We start from the raw sequence: 19326 nt of genomic DNA, 5'->3' as shown, positions 1-19326 counted from the left end.
CTGATGTGTTCAGGGGAACATGGGAACTTCCAACACTCTGCAGATGAATCTTTCACATGAAGCTCCAACGTTGAGGCTTTTTTTCTTTTGGGCTCATCTGACCCACTTCCAGTTTGGATTGGGAAAGGAAATCTTGTTCTGGCTGAACTGATACCAGTTTCCTTCACCTGCATTTGGACTGCAAGTGGTTCAGACTGTTATTGATCAGCTGATTGGTGAACCTGCAGAACGTGCGTGTGTGTGTGAGAGAGATCAAACACGTGGACTGTAGCTGTTTTTATTTCTGTACATACATGAACATCTGTACAAAATGACATAATGCTCTAATTAAACATCTGTACGTGACAGGAAGCAGCGTCGCAACTCGAGTGAACAGAGAACATCGCCACCAGGTGTGCAAAAGTCCGCTCGCCACTGGACAAACGCCGTCCATGTCTCCATGGAGACGGATCAATGCTAAACTTATATTCAGGTGGCCATTTTGTCAAGCAGCGAGGGGCGAAGGGGTCGGGGCTACCCCGCCCACTGGAATGGTCACTGATTGTGATTGAGGGCTTGTTTGTCCGCAGGAACAGCAGCCAATAAGAACAAATGAAGGAAAATGTGCAGGTGGGCATGACCTGCAGTGGGCGTGGCCACCAGTATCCGAACGACGTTGCTCAAGTCCAGAACTTTGATTTGAGTTTATGCAGACCGACTGACCAATCACAGGCAGCCTTTCATCATTACGATCAACTCCCGAACACCACGTTGGAGCGTTCCTGACAGCGTCCTCATCCCAACCACTTCTCTCATTGGTCAATGGCTTGAAGCAGTGGGTGGGGCTTCTTCCAGGCCAGACTATGAGTCGCATCATCATCATCCTCCTCCTCTTCTTTTTCCTCAGTCTGGAGTCCACTGCAGATCCAAGCTGACGTGTCATTGGCTGAGTCAGTGAGGGAAAGCTCCACCGTTGTGCTGCGTTCAGGTGCAGTGGGACACAACAGGAGCCTTGAAGACAGGCAAGATGAAACCGGAGACGCCGTGACCACGCAGACTTTTCCAGGTGATCAGGAACTGTGAGCGTGCATGTGGGCGTCGGCTCCTGCAGCGAATCGGCTGCTAGCAAGACGGAGCAGCAGCAGGTGGAGGTGATAGTGCGACATGAAGCTGATGTCCAATCACAGTGGAGCGCTGACACACAAACGGCACGTGGATGGACGGACGGAGCTTCTACAGTGTCCTACTTGTCATCGGCCACCAGGGGGCGGAGCTCAGTTTCTTTTAGTCTTTTTTTTCTTGAACGCAGCATCTGCTCCATCCTCATCGAATTCTCCCCGACAGAGATAGCTTCCTCGCCACGGAGACGGGCTGGAGGGGGCGGAGCCAGGCTCCCAGACGTCCATCTGTCCCGGTCAGAGAGCCTCCTGATTGGCTGTCAGGTACTCCTCGGCTCTTTTGTGAGCCTCCAGAGCTTTGATGGTGTAGACGTCCTGCGGAAGCTCGGACTTCCTCCTCATCAGGACTTTGTCCTTCTTCAGGTCCTTCAGACCCTGAGGACAGAGATCAGATTACACTTTTCACTAATAAATATTTCTGATTAACTATACTCCTGATCGGACAGACTGTTATGGGCCCCGGGGCCAAATGTTGGAGGAACAGAAACAAACTGTCTATAGATGTGTCAACCTTGAATCTGATTACCTGTGAGGCCTCGCTCTCCACCGTCTTCTTCAGCAGCTGGATGTCCTCAACAGTTGGCGTCTCGGTCTCCATCGAGTACACGGCCACATTACTGTCGCTGTACAGCATATACTGAGGACACACACACACACACACACGTCAGTACATGTCACACACACACAAACGGCAAAAGGATGCGTGTGAAAACCAGACATGGCTAACCTCTTCCTGTGGGTGGAGTCCAGGGCGAAGTGGGTGGAGCTTGTGACTCTGAAAGAAGGAGATTAAATCAGGAAATATTCCAAAGATCATCAATCAATTAAACGAGCAGAACCCAGACGACACGGCTCTGCACCCAAGAGAACCCAGAAGACATGGGTCTGGGCCCAACGGAACCCAGACAATATGGGTCTGGACCCAAGAGAACCCAGAAGACATGGGTCTGGACCCAACGGAACCCAGAAGACATGGGTCTGGACCCAACGGAACCTAAACGACATGGGTCTGGACCCAACGGAACCCAGAAGACATGGGTCTGGACCCAACGGAACCCAGAAGACATGGGTCTGGACCCAACGGAACCCAGACAACACGGGTCTGGACCCATCGGAACCTAGACGACACGGGTCTGGACCCAACGGAACCTAGACGACACGGGTCTGGACCCAAGAGAACCCAGAAGACATGGGTCTGGACCCAACGGAACCCAGAAGACATGGGTCTGGACCCAACGGAACCTAAACGACATGGGTCTGGACCCAACGGAACCCAGAAGACATGGGTCTGGACCCAACGGAACCCAGAAGACATGGGTCTGGACCCAACGGAACCCAGACAACACGGGTCTGGACCCATCGGAACCTAGACGACACGGGTCTGGACCCAACGGAACCTAGACGACACGGGTCTGGACCCAAGAGAACCCAGAAGACATGGGTCTGGACCCAACAGAACCTAGACGACACGGGTCTGGACCCAACAGAACCTAGACGACACGGGTCTGGACCCAAGAGAACCCAGAAGACATGGGTCTGGACCCAACAGAACCCAGGTGATCAGTACCAGTCTGGATAAAGGAACAGCTACAGGTAATGGTTCTACCAAGATGGGTCTGGGTGAGATGATGTCTCAGCAAAGCATCACTATTCAGACCGGTCCAGACTCAGAAATCATGTCAACACACCGAAGTTCTGATGGAAGTCTGGAATCACTTCAGGTGTGTCAGATCACATGATCTCTGGCACACACGTGTTACATGAAGACCACAGCTGGACATGACAAACTGTGTTGCTGTGGACGCACAAAGGAGCGTTTACCTGTGGGTTCTGTCGGGCCAGTTCCTCAATCTTCAGCCAGATCTCCTCACGTTCCTTCAGCTTGTACTTCTCTCTGCAACACACGCATCACATGAAGCGGTTATTGATCGGTTATTAATCAATTATCCGGTCTTTTCAGGGCCTAAAAAACCCGAACAGGACAACTGGAGGTGGAAAGAAACCTGTAAAAACCAACATGAACCATTTCTGACATTAAAGGGGGCTCTGCCTCATTTTCTACCAACAAATGTCAGAAGGACTAAAGTCCTCCGTCTGTAAGAGGACCTGATATGATGAGGTATTGATCTGGGTTTCCCGATCCTGGTCCTTAAGTACCCCTGCCCTGCTTGTTAGAGGCAACCCTGCTGTAACACACCTGAGTGTGTTTACAGGCTAACAAAGAGCTTGATGGGGAAGTTTTATAATGTGAATCAGGTGTGTTGGAGCAGCAACACATCTAAGACATGCAGGGCAGGTCAAGCACCATCCTGGTACTTCAATACCAGGATGGTGAAACACTGTTTTAGATTAATACAATGTAGCAGAATCTGCCTCATGTGTGAATAAATCACGTCTGAAGCTCACGCCAGCAACGTGATGCTGCCGCCTGTCGTTTATCTTACCAACCGTTATCAATGAGGACGGATTCTCTGGACTGTAAAACCTAGTCCCTCGTCCCCCTACAGAACCAACGTCCAGTAGTCCCTTTCATACATCTACTGTCATCTAAGTTCTAATGTGCATGTATGTAGATATATTATTGTGAAAATATTTAAAAGAAAAAAAATCATGTAAATAAAAAAATACATCAAATGCATGTCATTAAATTTATTTTAAATTACATCAAATTGATCAATTTTGTAAAAAAAAAAAAAAAAACCCATTTAAATTAAAAATGAAAAAAGCTACTTTTTAAAAATAAAATGGTGTATTTTAAAAAAAATTATATTTTTATGTATAGAATATAATCAAATACAAAAAAGTAAATAAATAGAATATAATAAAGGATGTTAATATAATAACTTATTTTCCTCCAGAAACTGCAGCTGGTTTAAAATATTTTACTGAAAGGAAACATCCTGATAAAACAAAGCAAAACATGGAGTTTTTATTATTTCAGGTTATGAGGATATTTTACTAGTCCGATCTACTGTCCTGGATCAGAAACAGAAACTGTGAACCTGGTTTAGGAGGAACTGAACTAATGCATTAGGCTTGTTCCATCCTCTACGAGAAGCAAGAACTGAGTTCTTGTTCTTGAGACTGCAAGAACAAGAAAAAACTTCTTGTTCGTCAGCGCCATACATCCTCCACAAGAAGCAGGTCTGCAGTGGGGAGGGGTCCCTGCGGGGGGCGATGTCTGCTTTTATGTGCAATGAACCCGGTTGTTACCTCCGCCGAGGAGGTTATGTTTTTTCTGGCGTCTTTGTGCTCAAGATAACTCAAAAGGTTACGGACGGATTTTTATAAAAATTTCAAGAGTTGCTGGAAATGTGAAAATGAAGAACTGATTAAATTCTGGTGGTGATCCGGATCACCGTTTGGATCCAGGAATGTTTTAAAAGGATTCTTTAACATCGTGCTTGGCGGAGGTTTCCGCTCTCCGAGTGCTTTTCTAGTTTCATATTTGACGAGCAACCTCGTCCGCGGCAGGGCGGGTCGTGCACGTGGCAGGGTCCGAGTGTTTTAATGCCACATGTAAAAGATGTTCGTACTGTCTCACCACCTCGATCAGCTGTTTTATCAAAACAATCCGTTTTACCTGCAACAGCAAAAACGTGGCAGCAGCAACTCCGCTTCATGTTTTTTCCGTGTTAACCACGCCCACCTCAAATGTCCGACCAATCACACGATACTTCTCGGAGCCCCGCAAGAGAAAGGTTCTGCCAGCCCGATGTGTCGAGAACTGCCTTCAAACACGTCCGTGAGAACAAAATGACGTCATTTTCTTCTCGGGAGCTCGAGAACAAGAAAAAAGTTCTCGCTTCTCGTGGAGGATGGAACAAGATTTATTCTACAGGGTTTGATGCTGCAAAAGGAACGACTGGATCTCTGAACAAGTCACGTTTGAAGCCCATCTCAGCTTGTGATTGGTTGAGAGCAAAGCCATGTTTCTGGTTGGTAGATCACCACATGACCATACACATAAAGTTATGAAGTCATCTGTCTTTTTATTTCTTCACCACATCACCTGCCCACATTGGAGACCCGGCCCAGTGGATCGGGCCTGTGTGTGTGTGTGTGTGTGTGTGATGAAATCAGCGCGATGCTTTACGAACATGTAGATTGTTCCCTTGTAAATTTTAATTTTTGCGTCATGTGTGTGACCTCTTAATTTAGTTTGCTTTGTCGTTTTATATCCATGTTTGAGTTATAATCTAATTACTGTTTGAAATAAACAAATAAATAAATAAATGTCATTACTTCTGCTTTTCGGCCTTGTACTGCTGTGTGCAGTCATCAAACAGCTTCTGGTTCATCTCCATGAAGAGCTTCAGAGCGTTGTAGATCAATCCGTGGATGGTCCTGAAGAAGAATCAAACTTGAGCTTATCATGTGACCTTTCTGTCTGCTTAGATGGAGGATGAAGGTGAGAATTAACTTGGTGACTTCTGGTTCCTGATGTTGTTGCAGCTCAACAGATAAAGTTCCAGGATGTGATCAGAGTTCAAATCAGCAGCGAATTCAGAACTTCAATAAATTCTACAGTTTTTTTTCCAAACCAGCAGAATGAAACGCTGCTGGAGACACGTCCTTAGAACCAGGACAGTCTGCGGGACGGTCTGGGGGTCTCGGTCCTATTGGGAGGATTTCAGCCAGATTTCCCACTTTCCTTCAGGTTGTTTTCAAACAGGACTGAAGTCAGTGAGACCAAACGTCCTGGACAGCGTGACGTAGTTAAACCAGCTGTTCTCTACGGGGTGAAACTTCCACAGAAACAGTTTATCAGGTAAAAACGACAGATTTAACATCCTGCAGGTGGATTTTTCTCTCTTCTCCTTCTTATGGTGGACATGTCGAGTGTTTTACTGATCAGTTGTCTTTACTGTGAAGCCCTGCAGGAGGATTTCCAAAGCTTCAGTCATTGTGAGGAAAGTTGTCTCCATCACACCGTCCAGCAGCCAGAGAGATGTTTCGGCTGCTGGTTCTGGGATTCAGGATGGAGAACACAGCTGGAACCAGGATGCTGGATGAATGAATAAACCAGCAGACTACAGGGAGGTGGTCTGCTGCTTCAGTCTCTTATTATACAGGTTAAAATGAAGCTTCACATATATTTACTGTCTCGTTTCTTTTCTTTTTTTTTATTGGAAATGAAACCAAAATAACATGAATCACATTAAATGGAAGGAGGAATGTGTAAACATGTGGGTCGGGTTGCTGGTTCTACATCAACAGGCTGGGTTTGGTTCCTGGTGGGTAAAACTGGAGCCCTGCAGGACTCTGGTCTTGGTTTTCTGAGCACATGCTTTTTGTTTTGTTTTTCCTCCTGCACGAACAACAATCTGCATCACTTTCTTCTTCTTCATGTTTTATTGCGGTTGGCAGACGTCACTTTCTGATTGGTCGCTGGAACGTCTGTTTGCAGCCAACCCTGGCTTTAAAGTGGATCAGAGTCCACTTCTTAGGTCCACATCAGAGTGTAGTTGGTGTTCATACTGTGCTAAACTGATGATATGATCTCTGGAAGAGGAGGACCAAGATCCAGTTAAAGCTGACTGCAGTCCCGTTAAAGTGGACCATGGTCGGATTAAAGGGAACTACGGTACTGGTAAACGGATCATCCTCTGGTTAAAAAGGACTGGGGTCTGGTTACCACAAACAACTGTCCAATTAAAGAGGCTCAAATGGGGGCAGTGTGAACATTCCTTAAAAGAGTCAATCAGTCTTCACAAAGACAGAAATACGAGGCTATATGCATGTGCATGTATGTATGTGTGTCTTTCTGTGTGTGTGTGTGTTTTTGTGTTACTTGTTCCAGTGGCTCTTGGAGTTCTTGTATAGAGCAGGAAACATGATGGGGAGGATCTTTGCTGCGTTGTCGCTGATCAGACTCATGATATACTCGTTGTTCCAGTAATACAGAGCTCTCTCCGCCACCTGGACACAGAGTCTTCATCATCATCACTATCATCATCATCAGATATTTTCTTCAGGAAAGGACCTCAGACTGGTTGTGATACCTGAAAATGTGGACTGGACACACACTTAGCCAGCTGTCTGAAGAGCGGCTCCTGGACTTTGACGAACTCAGAAGGCTCGATGACGTCAAGGATCTCCTCCAGCTCGTTCAGGAACATCACCTCCTTTGGACTGTGAGTCTTGGGCCAGAACTTCAGCAGACCCATGATGACCTGGAAGGGTCAGAGGTCAAAACAGCTCAGGTCAGAAAACCGTGGAATCGGAGCTGAACCATCAGGAACCTGTTTGTGGTTCTGCAGTGACGTCTGCACCTCCTGGGTGTGTGCATGTACTGTTCTAAAGGTCAACAGGAAGGATTCAGACCAGCATCACCTTCTACTGTTCAGATGTTTCTGCTGATTTATGTTACTAAGGAAACCAAACATCCCACCTACCTGTCTACAGTGTTGTCATGGAAACAATATCTGCAGAATACTTACAGGCTCAGTCAGACTGCTGTCCTTCTCCAGGAACTGAACCACGCAGTAGGCCAGCTGAAAGCACACAGGAAAACAGTCAGTAAATACAGCCTGCAACAGGCCGACTGTAATGAACAGCGAAGATGGTCCATACTGACAGACTGGTTTCTAACCTGCGGGTGGTAAACACTCAGAGACTTGACTTTATGAAGCGGCAGGAGAACTCTGATCAGAAACATCTTGTGTTCCTCTTTCAGTGGCAGAGCGAAGCCGTTGATGATGCTGAGATGCAGAAACCAGAGTTACACAGTCTTACACAGGTCAGTCTGTCACACAGGTCAATGTGTTACACAGATCAGACAAGTCAGTGTGTAACACAGGTCAGTATGTTACACAGGTCAGTTTGTTACACAAGTGAGTCTGTTACACAGGTCAGTGTGGTACACAGGTCAGAGTGTTAAACAGATCAAACTGTTACACAGGTCAGTCTGTTACATTGGTCAGTGTGTTACATAGGTCAATGTGTTACACAGGTCAGTGTGTAACACAGATCAAACTGTTACACAGGTCAGTCTGTTACACAGGTCAGTGTGTTACACAAGTGAGTCTGTTACACAGGTCAGTGTGGTACACAGGTCAGAGTGTTAAACAGATCAAACTGTTACACAGGTGAGTCTGTTACATTGGTCAGTGTGTTACATAGGTCAATGTGTTACACAGGTCAGTGTGTAACACAGGTCAGTCTGTTACACAGGTCAGTGTGTTACACAAGTGAGTCTGTTACACAGGTCAGTGTGGTACACAGGTCAGAGTGTTACACAGATCAAACTGTTACACAGGTCAGTCTGTTACACTGGTCAGTGTGTTACACAAGGGAGTCTGTTACACAGGTCAATGTGTTACACAGGTCAGTGTGTTACACAAGTGAGTCTGTTACACAGGTCAGTGTGTAACACAGATCAGACTGTTACACAGGTCAGTCTGTTACACAGGTCAGTGTGTTACACAAGTGAGTCTGTTACACAGATCAGACTGTTACACAGGTCAGTGTGTTACATAGGTCACTGTGTTACACCGATAAGACTGTTACACAGGTCTGTCTATTACACAGGTCAGTGTGTTACACAGATCAAAGTGTTACACAGGTGAGTCTGTTACACAGGTCAGTGTGTTACACGAGTCTGTTACACAGGTCAATGTGTTACACAGGTCAGTGTGTAACACAGATCAGACTGTTACACAGGTCAGTGTGTTACACAAGTGAGTCTGTTACACAGATCAGATTGTTACACAAGTGATTCTGTTACATAGGTCACAGTATTACACAGGTCGGTGTTATACAGGTGTGTGTTACCTGCCCAGGATCTCCAGCAGCTCAGCGATCCCGTTGTGATGTTCTGTCTCGTAGATAAACCTGTAGAACCAGAACACCAGTCAGACACCAGGAATACCTGTCTGCTTGTCTTTTCCAGGTGTTGTCTCACCTGTAGAAGATGTTGTTGATCTGACGGCGTATGTATGCTCGGAGGCCAAGGAACTTTCCATAGATTCGGTGGAGGATTGTCTTCAGAAAGTCTCTCTCTCTGGGATCCTCACTGTCGAACAGCTCCAGCAGCTGTAAGAGATGTAAAACAGTAAGCCGTCAGTCGGTTCCACCTGTTCTACCAGTGTAATGTGTTCCATCTGTTCAACCCTTTCCATCTGTTCTACCTGTTCTGTTTCACCTGTTCTACTTTTTACACCTGTTGTGTTTTACTATTTCCATCTGTTCCACCTGTTGTACCTGTTTCATCTGTTCTACCTGTTCTCCTTTTTCCATCTGTTCCACCTGTTGTGCCTGTTTCATCTGTTCTACCTGTTCTCCTTTTTCCATCTGTTCTACCTGTTCCATATTGTCCAACTTGTACCATCAGTTCTACCTATTCAATCAGTTTTACCAGTTCACCTGTTCAGGCGGAACCGTTCCATATGTTTCACCTGTTCTACCTGCTCCATCTGTTCTACCTGTATCACATGGTCTACCTAAACCCACAGCATTCACACAGGTCAGTTCTTACCGACAGAACAAACTTTTGGTCGATGTATTTTTTGGCGATGTTTGGTTGGAAGTCTGGAGATTCCAGGAAGCGTAGGAAGAACTCGTACACCAGCTATGGGGATAAACACACGGTTAAGATCTGGGTCCAGTTCAGATCTGATTTTTTTTTTAGCTGGTTCTGTTAGATGCTACAGATCTGGGTTGTGGTTTATACCTATAACTTTCTTAACTTTCCATTTTGGATCAGTCAGTATGTGAAAGAGATGAATAATTCAATTCATTTGCTTTTTTCTCATAAATATCTAGCAAGGATATTAAACATACAAAAGAAACATGCTGTAACCATAGTGACATCATCTTCGGCTTTATAGATGATTTTCCAATAATGTTGATCTTTTAAGTGACATAGTTGCTATAACTGAGCAGACTCTGGCTGTCAATCACAGAAAGCTCCCCCCACACTCATTTGTGGTTTAACTAGCTCTAGAAGAGAGCATCATTTACATCTAAAAAGAGATTAGAGCTCTAAAAATGTCATATTTTTTTTCTAATATGTCTTTAAAACCGTAGTCGCCCCCTGCTGGGCATCAGACAGAATGAAGGTTTTAGATCTGCATCGCTGGCAGAATCGTTGACTCAAGGTAGCACAGGCAACGTACCTGTAAGTGAGGCCAGGCAGCCTCCAGCGTGGGCTCATCCTCCTCAGGGTCAAACTCCGCTCCGGTCGGGTTGGAAGATGGAGGAAGAGTCCGGAACAAGTTGACTGAAAACTGAAATGACACAAACAGCTGTGACTGAAACTTGCTCAGGTACATTCAGATGGCTGGTATCTGTTACCATGACAACAGGGATGTCTCTTAAGAGTCGAGGCTGTGTGTTTAAAGTGAAAATCAGGTATGTGGTCTCACCATGATGACAGCCTCGGGGTAGATGGACTCTGTCACCACCTCGCTGTTGTGTGTGATGTACTCGACCATCTCATTAAGCCCCGCCCTCTTCACCTCCTTGTATTTTAGGTCACTGAGTGGGTCGCTGACAAAGTCAAACAGCACACAGCACTGACGCAGTTTCTGCACAAACAGCTCCTCTCGATCAATGGGCGGGGCATCTGAAGAAGGCAGGCGGAGGCGAACCATCGCAGAGGAAGAGGGAATCACCCAGTTTAGGTTATATTTAGGCTGGGATTTGACCAGGTTGTGATTATATTCAGACTGGGTATAGCCCAGGTTTAACTCACCTTTGAGGGCAGGTAGCTTCTGCAGCTCACGGTTCTTGGTCAGGCTGAAGCGGGACGAGCTCTGGCGGCGTTCCTTCTTCACCAGCTGAGGACCTCCAGAGTATTTGATCTTGTTGAGCTGGGTCGGAGGTGGCGTGCTGTTACTGGGACGTTTGCTGCCGCTCTGCTGCTGCTGTGACTGAAACCATGCAACCACATGTCAAATTCACAGCTTATATAAGGACGGAAATATAATTCATATTGATCAATTATTAAACCCCATCAGCTGATCCATCACAGACCTATCAAGTTGGATGTGTTTGCCAGTTTATGTGGAAAACAAATTTCAGTCATGTTCCTGGCTGTTCCACTGTGGCGTCGTATTGATCAGAACCAGCTGGGCTCAGTGGGCTGATCATTTATCAATAGGTTATTCTGAATTTGTCTGCAGTTTTGTAGCTGTTGTTAGTAGTCAGAAGCTACAGATAATTTCAACTAGTTGAACTCTGTGATGGCCTGGAGAACGGTCCAGGTGACTCGTCTGGCAAACAGTAGCAGCAGCCCTGCAGAGGCTCTTGTGACTCCTCTGGTCATCAGGTCAGACTCTTACCTCGTCAGAGTTCTCTGAGGCTCCATCTTTCCCACTGCTGCTGCTGCTGCTGCTGCTGTTGTTGTTCTTCGTGCTGCTTTTGGCAGATTTGGTCGTTTCCTGTTCAAATAGAAAAAACATTTAGCAGAAATAGGGCTGGGCGATATGACCTTTTAGTAATATCCCAATATTTTTATGGCATGTCACGATATACGATATATATCTCGATATTTACCTTAGCCTTGAATGAATGCTTTGGTGCATACAATCACATCAGTAAGATGATTTTGTGTCTCCATTAAAACATAATTGTTCATACTGCATCAAGATATGCTGATTTTAAACATTCATGCCAAAAGGATGAAATTGTAACGAAGCAAACTGATCAAAACCGCATTTATTGAACAGTTAAAGCAGTGGCAGAAACATGTCATTTTAAAACAAAATAAAGTGCATTTGTATGATGTAATAAATTAAAACGTATGAAAATACGTGCTCTAAGGGGGGACTTTTCAAATGATGAACTATTATAAGGCTTTGCTTTATGGATACGTTTTTGAGCTGTCGTGTATTTTTTTTTTAATCGCAGAGTTTAGCGTAGAAATCAGTCTTATAATACAGGCAGAATGTCCTCGTATCGTCTCCAATAAACGGCTTCAGCCAGTTTTTAATTCAGGGTTTGATTCCCACTCCTTTCTGTACTTTCTAGAGACATGACGAGCGAGATAAATATGCTTGTGTCACACACAGTGGATGAGGTGAGTAAGTGACAGAGGCTGTGAATGTAATCAAATAGAATTAATTATTTTTGCGTGACGTGAAAAACTTTGTAATTTACATCCCACTCTGTAATCCAGAGCGGGATCAGTGGCGGATTTGGCTGTTCATTGTGACTGTAGGTGGAGTCGTGCAGGTGTCCTCTCTGCTCCTCTGACTGGCTGCAGCTGCAGCCGGAGCCGACTGAGTGCTTTAGGACAGGGAGAGTCTCGTTCTGACAACTTTACAATATGCGCTTTAAAGTCAGTCGTCAAAACACCAGGAAAGTCTCCAATAACTCCAGTAAAAGTCGATAGATTTGTCGCTAGTCGCTTTTTACAAAAAGTCGCCAAATTTAGTCGCCAAAGTGGCTACACGCTGCCTCACATGACGTAGCACGTAGCTCACGCTATGTACGTAACGAGGTGCGCTTGCTTTAACTCTCTGTGCAAAGCGGTGCAGAGTCGAGGAGGAGAGAGGAAACCCCGCCCACAGCTAAAAACAACTGCCTGACAACAGGACACTCAAATATGACGAATATAGACATTTTCTATATCGCACAGGGGACTAGCCACGACATCTCGAGTATATTTGATATATCGCCCAGCCCTAAGCAGAAAGATAAAAATAATGTCACAGCTCCTCGTTTAGGTGTGTCACCTTCACCGCATCAGCCGAGTCCCTGTAAACATGAATGTCATGGAAAAAAGACTCAGCGTGGCTGTAGGACAAATAAAAACAGAACTTAGCTGATTTATTGGATTTTTATCAGAAAGACACCCGCCAGCAAAGCTAACATCATTAATCTGTGAAATCATCCGCCAGTTCCCCGTCTGGAATATAAACAGCAGCTTCCTATCAGGAACAGATGAGGAAGCGCCAAGATGATGGTCTTCTGAACATCTTCTGCATGTTTTTACCTACATATGACATTAAATCTGATTTATGATGATCTGTATATGGGCTGGGCAATATGATGATATATATGCTTGGAGAAGGACTGGAGCAGACATGTTTCAGAGCAGGATAATTCACTAAAAGATGGTCACACAACCCAAACCGATGAGCTTGTTCATAAAAGAGGGGAAATTTCTGTTGCATGGCCACGGTTTGGATGTAAAAAGACTGACGTGGAACCGACAACAGACTATCTCACAGTCCCAACAACAGACTCCGACACAACTCATTTTATCACCTGCGCAAGAATCAGGACAAAGAATACAGAATAAAGAATAGTCAACAAGAAAAATCAGCAAAAGCAGCGTCAAGTGGAGGAGAAAGCTCATAATAAACTCCAGATGCAAACGCTGCAACAGGCATTTACACGTCATACGGCCATAGTTCCCACTGATGGAAGGAGATCACTGCTGCCGTTGCCAAATAACTGATGACTGACGCAAAATTACACAAATAATTTTATATAGTTTTGTATATTGTTATGGGGATATAAAATGAGCTATATTGGGATATGAAATTTGGGCTTGGCCCAGCCCTAATGTGTATAATAATTGTGTATTAAAATTTAAAACAGTCACAGCCCTACAGGTCTCTGTGAGCACCTGAACCAGCCTCGGTTCTACAGAGGCCCAAGATGATCAGTTTTCTCCAGGTAACTGATAGCTAATCCACTGCTTCTTTTTCATGTCAATGCTGAAGCTCAGCTACGAGCTGCGCTGCCTCAGATGTTAAACCTTCTCTTGCCAGTCCAGCATGAGATCCTGCAGTCCAGAAAAAGTTAGCAGGAAGCAGCAAAGCTAACATTTGACATAGAAGCGATGCTAACATGTCACACAAGGCAGTGATGCTAGCATGTAGCTTAGCAATATGTTGGAGAGAAACTCAAATAAAGGACTCTACTGGACCTGAAAGAGAGCCAGAACCAGCTCGGTGGGACCAGGTCTAAGACATCAGAAGGACTCTGAATGGCATTAACACCATCAGAACCAGGACCAAAGGTCTGGTTGAACCTGCAACATGTCGAGGTGATGGTCACACCTGAGGTTTACCGCTGAGTTTAGTTCTTGAGTACTCCAGTAAATCATCAGTGAGACCTGGACAGCTATTACAATCTGGATTTATTTGATTGATAATGATAAATAATCCAGTTTCTCTTTAGGACTTTGTTCCAACCTGAACTCAGATCCGCATGGCCAAAATAAAAATCTGACACTGAAAAACACAACAGAATACTTTTAGCTTCATATATCTGTAAAATATAACAATCAATAATCCATCACTTCAGCTCTTAACCACCAGAACCACCCAGATGCAGCCCAGATGAGACCATGAACAACACGTAAATGTCTGAGCTGTCAGAACCAGGTCAACACACCCAATTCGCATTTTTACAAGAAATACGAGACATTAACAATGAGTTTAACCAGTAACGGTAACGTTGCCGTCAGTAGACGACGTGTCAACACCAAACAGATTTGATCTCTACGCGCAGCATCTCTGGTTTAGCTGCTATCAAAACAACTAAAGATTTCCTTTCAACAATGAAAGAACTTGATCGTAAGTAAACTCAGGTGTTTATTCCTCCATGATGAGTTTGTTTATGTGGATGTTTTAACACTGATGTGCAGGAATTCGAATAATAAACACTCTGAGGACTGTGAGGAAAAAATGCATATTGTTCTGCTCAGACAGCTTCTGCACATACATCCCATTTCCACAAAGATCCTGTTTTCTCCCAGGAAGGAAAATGAGAATGTAGAAATGGGAAATAATAAAAAGTAAACAACACTCAACAAAAACAACAAATGTTTTATAACAGATTATTTATATGAATTAAAAAAAAAACAAAAACGATATTTTTACCAAAAAAAAAAAAACAAACAAAAAAAAAACCCAAAGATTTTAAAGTTGTAAAGCAATTAGATTCGATTTTCCCAGCCCTACTTACCAACAAGGTTAACTACAAATGTTTTAAAACAGGCCATATCCAACTGGTGACTCATTTACTCAATAATTCATTATTAACTGGGATGTCATGATTACAGATTATCCAGTTGAGATTATTATAGTTTATTGTGTATTAATAAACAGTTTACACTCATAAAATTAAATGCAGACATCAACATAAAAAGATATAACAAAGAAAAACTGCTCTACAGAATAAACCTGGACCTGGTCTTCTACCTGGACCAGGACTTGGGAGTCCTCTTCCTGGAAATTTAATAAAAAATTAATATTCCTGTACAAAGCAGGAGAAACATCTGACTAGCTTTGACTTTTTAGCTGCTGCTGGACACATAAATAATAAATAAATTAGAGCACACATCTGGGAATAAACATGGTTTGTAACGTTGCTTTCATCGATTTACTCTTCAGCAGTTTCGGAAAGTAGAGCTTTAATAAACGGACGTAATAAATAAATCTGAGATTCTACTTCATGATGATTAAAACGCCGTCGACCTGATGGCTGGCTTCTAACTCAGTTACGTGTGAGAAGGGAAGCTGATTCCATCGACTACTAGACAAGAAGAGACCTGGACGGGCAGTCAGCCCACTGTAGGACTCGTATTCTACTTGACAACAGCTTTTTATGTCCTTAAAGACTGTAGAGACTTCATCCGCAACAACAATTCCGTCATTTTAATCAATAATCAAAGAAATTCGTACCAAGATGATTAAATCCGTTAATGTAGAGCGGATATGTCTTCCTCTGCTGTACGTCCTTCCTCTGACACACAGCAAACACGAAGCAACACAAGTAGTAAAACACATCACACTGCCTCTGTTTCGTGTCCTCATCAGCTGATTGGTGGTGTTTCTTACGATAAATACCTGTCACATCATGGCATCCCTACAGGTGAGTCACAACAACTCTGCAGCTCCTAGTTTTTCCTCTGGTGTTTTAACGATACCATAACAACCTCCTCAGATGGAAGCAGAAGGAACACCATCAAATCATTATCATATCTGACAATGTTCTGGTATGTTTTATGATTCATAAAGACACACAGACAGATCTGATGTTCTAGATCAGAGGTGTCCAGCTCCGGTCCTCGAGGGCCAGAATCCTGCAGGTTTTCTATGTATCCCTGCTCAGACACACCTGATTCAAATTAATTAGTAGTAGAGCTTAATCAGTTGTGCACGTCATTGGCTGTTTTATCCATTTAGTGGAAGCTAGATGTGTTGGAACAGGAATACATGGGAAACCTGCAGGACAGCGGCCCTCGAGGACCGACTTTGGACACCCCTGTTCTAGATGGATAAACACACGGATGGATGTGGTGGGGTAAATACCTCTAAGCAAGCAGCTAACAGGCATAAGCAGACTAAAGCTAAGTCACGTTGTTAACCGGCTAAAAACAGCGGTTGTTCTACGTTCCTCCGACTTGAAATGGGATATCGGGTACTTGTCAATCAAAAGAACACGCCCTAAATATGCTGAATTTTTAGATTAAATTACTTTTAAACGGGCAAATTAGAAAGAAATTCACTCCCCCCACAGTTGTCATGAAGGTAAACCTGACCTATTAAACTTAAAATGGATTTTTGAACCAGGCTGTAAACATGTTTATTTCTGCTGTGAAGTTGGCCCCTTAGTTCCAGTGAAGGAACTATGAATGCTTCAGTACACTAAGAGACTTCGGACAATTCCATGTTCCAGACTTTATGGGAACAGTTTGGGGAAGGTTCCTTCCTGTCCTGTTCCAGCTGGAGGTGTACAATCTTAATTTGATTCAATTTCAATAAAATTTTGATTTAGGGGGCTCAAATTCTGGTATTAAACAATTATCTGGATTTTCAAGCATCTCCCCCCCCCCCCATATTAAGGTTTTTTTCCCCCTCAGTCTGTGGCTTCCTTTATAGCACTTTATACTCCATTTAGTAACCATTAATTCAAGTTACCAAGCAATTTATCTTCAAAATCTTTTATCTATGTGGAACCATAAAGAAATCCAACAAATATCAAACATAGCATTCATATTACCTTTAAATTTTTCAATGTAACCTTCAGGAAAAATCTGTTAGCAACAGTCGACCACACAAAGCAAGGTCCATAAAGACAGGCATGAGCCAGTTTGGTGTGTAAGAATTGGACTGGTCTACACTGGGTCCTGACCTCAGGAGGACAGAACACCTTTGGGGAGAATTAGAGTGGAGACTGCAAGGCAGGTCTTCGTATTCAACATCAGAGTCTGACCTCACTAATGTGCTTATGGAAGAATGGTCAAACATTCCCATAAACACTCCTAAACCTTGTGGAATTTTTTTCCCAGAAGCACCATCAGTGTGATACCACCTCAGTCTGAAACCAGCATCAGTCTAATACTACAATCATGATGATACCACCTCAGTCTGATACCACAATCAGTCTGATACCACCCAGTCGGATACCACCATCAGTCTGATGCTACCCAGTCTGAAACCAGCATAAGTCTGATACCACAATCAGTCTGATACCACCCAGTCAGATACCACAATCAGTCTGATACCATCCAGTCTGAAACCAGCACCAGTCTGAAACCAGCACCAGTCAGATACGACAATCATGATGATACCACCCAGTCCGACACCACAATCAGTCTGATACCATCCAGTCTGAAACCAGCACCAGTCAGATACGACAATCATGATGATACCACCCAGTCCGATACCACAATCAGTCTGAAACCAGCACCAGTCTGAAACCAGCACCAGTCAGATACTACAATCATGATGATACCACCCAGTCGGATACCACCATCAGTCTGATACTACAATCATGATGATACCACCCAGTCGGATACCACCATCAGTCTGATACTACAATCATGATGATACCACCCAGTCGGATACCACCATCAGTCTGATACTACAATCATGATGATACCACCCAGTCGGATACCACCATCAGTCTGATACCAGCATCTGGATGAAAAACAGAACGTTTTTTTCTGAAAACTTATCCGCTGTTTAGTTTTTAGTTGATTGCCTCATTATTAGTTAATCATCCTATTAATGAAGATTAATTGATGACTACCTCTCCTTGAATCTAACAGGTGACCCACCGCCCCCCTCCACCCCAACAGAACCCCCTCCACCGCCATCAGACAGACTATCACGGACAAACTAAACCTTTGGTCACCGTCACACATTTCACGTTTCATTAACACGCACGTGAGCACAGATACATCGCAGCTCGGGACAGTTTATTAACTAAAACCTGCTGCTTTCATGAGGATGAATAATTTAGGGCTAACAAGCAGCGGCTCCTCCCGGAGCTTCGGCAGCGGCTCACCGCTCACCGGGAAGCTCCTGCCGGTAGCATCACTGGTAACCATTATAACCCCTGCATCCCACTAATGAAGCTTTTCCAGATAAATAATTCTGCTGCTGCAGAGAAGACACAGATTTGCCTGCTGCTAGCTGCTAGCCTTAGCTTAGCGGTCCCATGCTAGCGGGGCCTTAGTTGGGCAGCTAGCAGGTTAGCTTCCCGCCGCACCATAAAAATCAAACATCTCGAGTCTCTGCAGCCAAATTAAGTTACGCTTCTCGGCTCTTCTGTTACATTTGAGGATGGAACAAATGACTCCGTGGAACTGCAGCTGGCAGCTTACCTTCTCCTTCTTGGTTTTATTCGGCATCTTGACTGCTCGCTGGGTTTTTCCACGGAGGTCCGTGATGTTCCTCCACGGGACTCGGATGCTGTCACTTGGTCCGTTTCAGTTCTCTGCGCCCGCTTTCCACATGACGATTCCCATTGGCTGTTGGTCAGCACGTCTGCCTAGCGACGCGTAGTAGGATTTTTCTGATTGGCTGAGAGTATATTTTATTAACCTGGGTGAGGCTGCAGGGAGATGAGGCAGGTCTGGAGTTTTCCCCAGCAACAAAACACCTCCAACCTGATGATGAGGATCTCGGTAGGTCCGGGCCGTACCGCAGAACCACCCAGAGGTTTCAGTCCAGAAAACATACAAAACACTCAGTTAGGTGTTACAGATTAAGTTTAAAAATGAAAGAGTTTTATCTGCAACAATGGACTCTGCATTCTGCAGATGTTTACTTTTTAATAATTTTATTTTGCATTAATTCCTGCTTGGAACTAGTAAATAAAAATATTAAAACGGTGAATCAGACTGTAATTTCCCTGGTTTAAACTCACAATGTCAATCAAAATTATGAAGTTTTAAGTTTAAGTTTATTTAAAAATT

General features: G+C 44.2%; 1 protein-coding gene across 2 annotated transcripts; it reads right to left on the bottom strand.

Moving 5' to 3' along the window:
- Window positions 1–353: 353 nt before the first annotated feature.
- On the bottom strand, window positions 354–18815 carry ppp2r5d (protein phosphatase 2, regulatory subunit B', delta). Of its 2 annotated transcripts, XM_079248979.1 has the most exons (17): window positions 18733–18815; window positions 11444–11542; window positions 10855–11032; window positions 10526–10725; window positions 10277–10387; window positions 9637–9729; window positions 9064–9194; window positions 8934–8993; window positions 7753–7861; window positions 7601–7654; window positions 7163–7333; window positions 6952–7079; window positions 5403–5504; window positions 2979–3051; window positions 1885–1932; window positions 1684–1794; window positions 354–1532 (listed from the first exon to the last, which is right to left on the bottom strand). In XM_079248979.1, exons 1-17 carry the CDS (start codon window positions 18757–18759, stop codon window positions 1395–1397), a joined length of 1833 nt encoding a protein of 610 aa, XP_079105105.1. In that variant the 5' UTR covers window positions 18760–18815; the 3' UTR covers window positions 354–1394. The 2 variants fall into 2 exon arrangements, with proteins under 2 accessions (XP_079105105.1, XP_079105106.1); XM_079248980.1 differs by lacking the exon at window positions 5403–5504.
- Between the last annotated feature and the right edge of the window lie 511 nt (window positions 18816–19326).

Source organism: Telmatherina bonti (genome assembly GCF_933228915.1).
Source record: "Telmatherina bonti genome assembly, chromosome: 11".
Classification (NCBI taxonomy): domain Eukaryota; kingdom Metazoa; phylum Chordata; class Actinopteri; order Atheriniformes; family Telmatherinidae; genus Telmatherina; species Telmatherina bonti.
The sequence above is the reverse complement of the archived record's forward strand: the minus strand, read 5'-3'. Positions and strand labels throughout refer to the sequence as shown.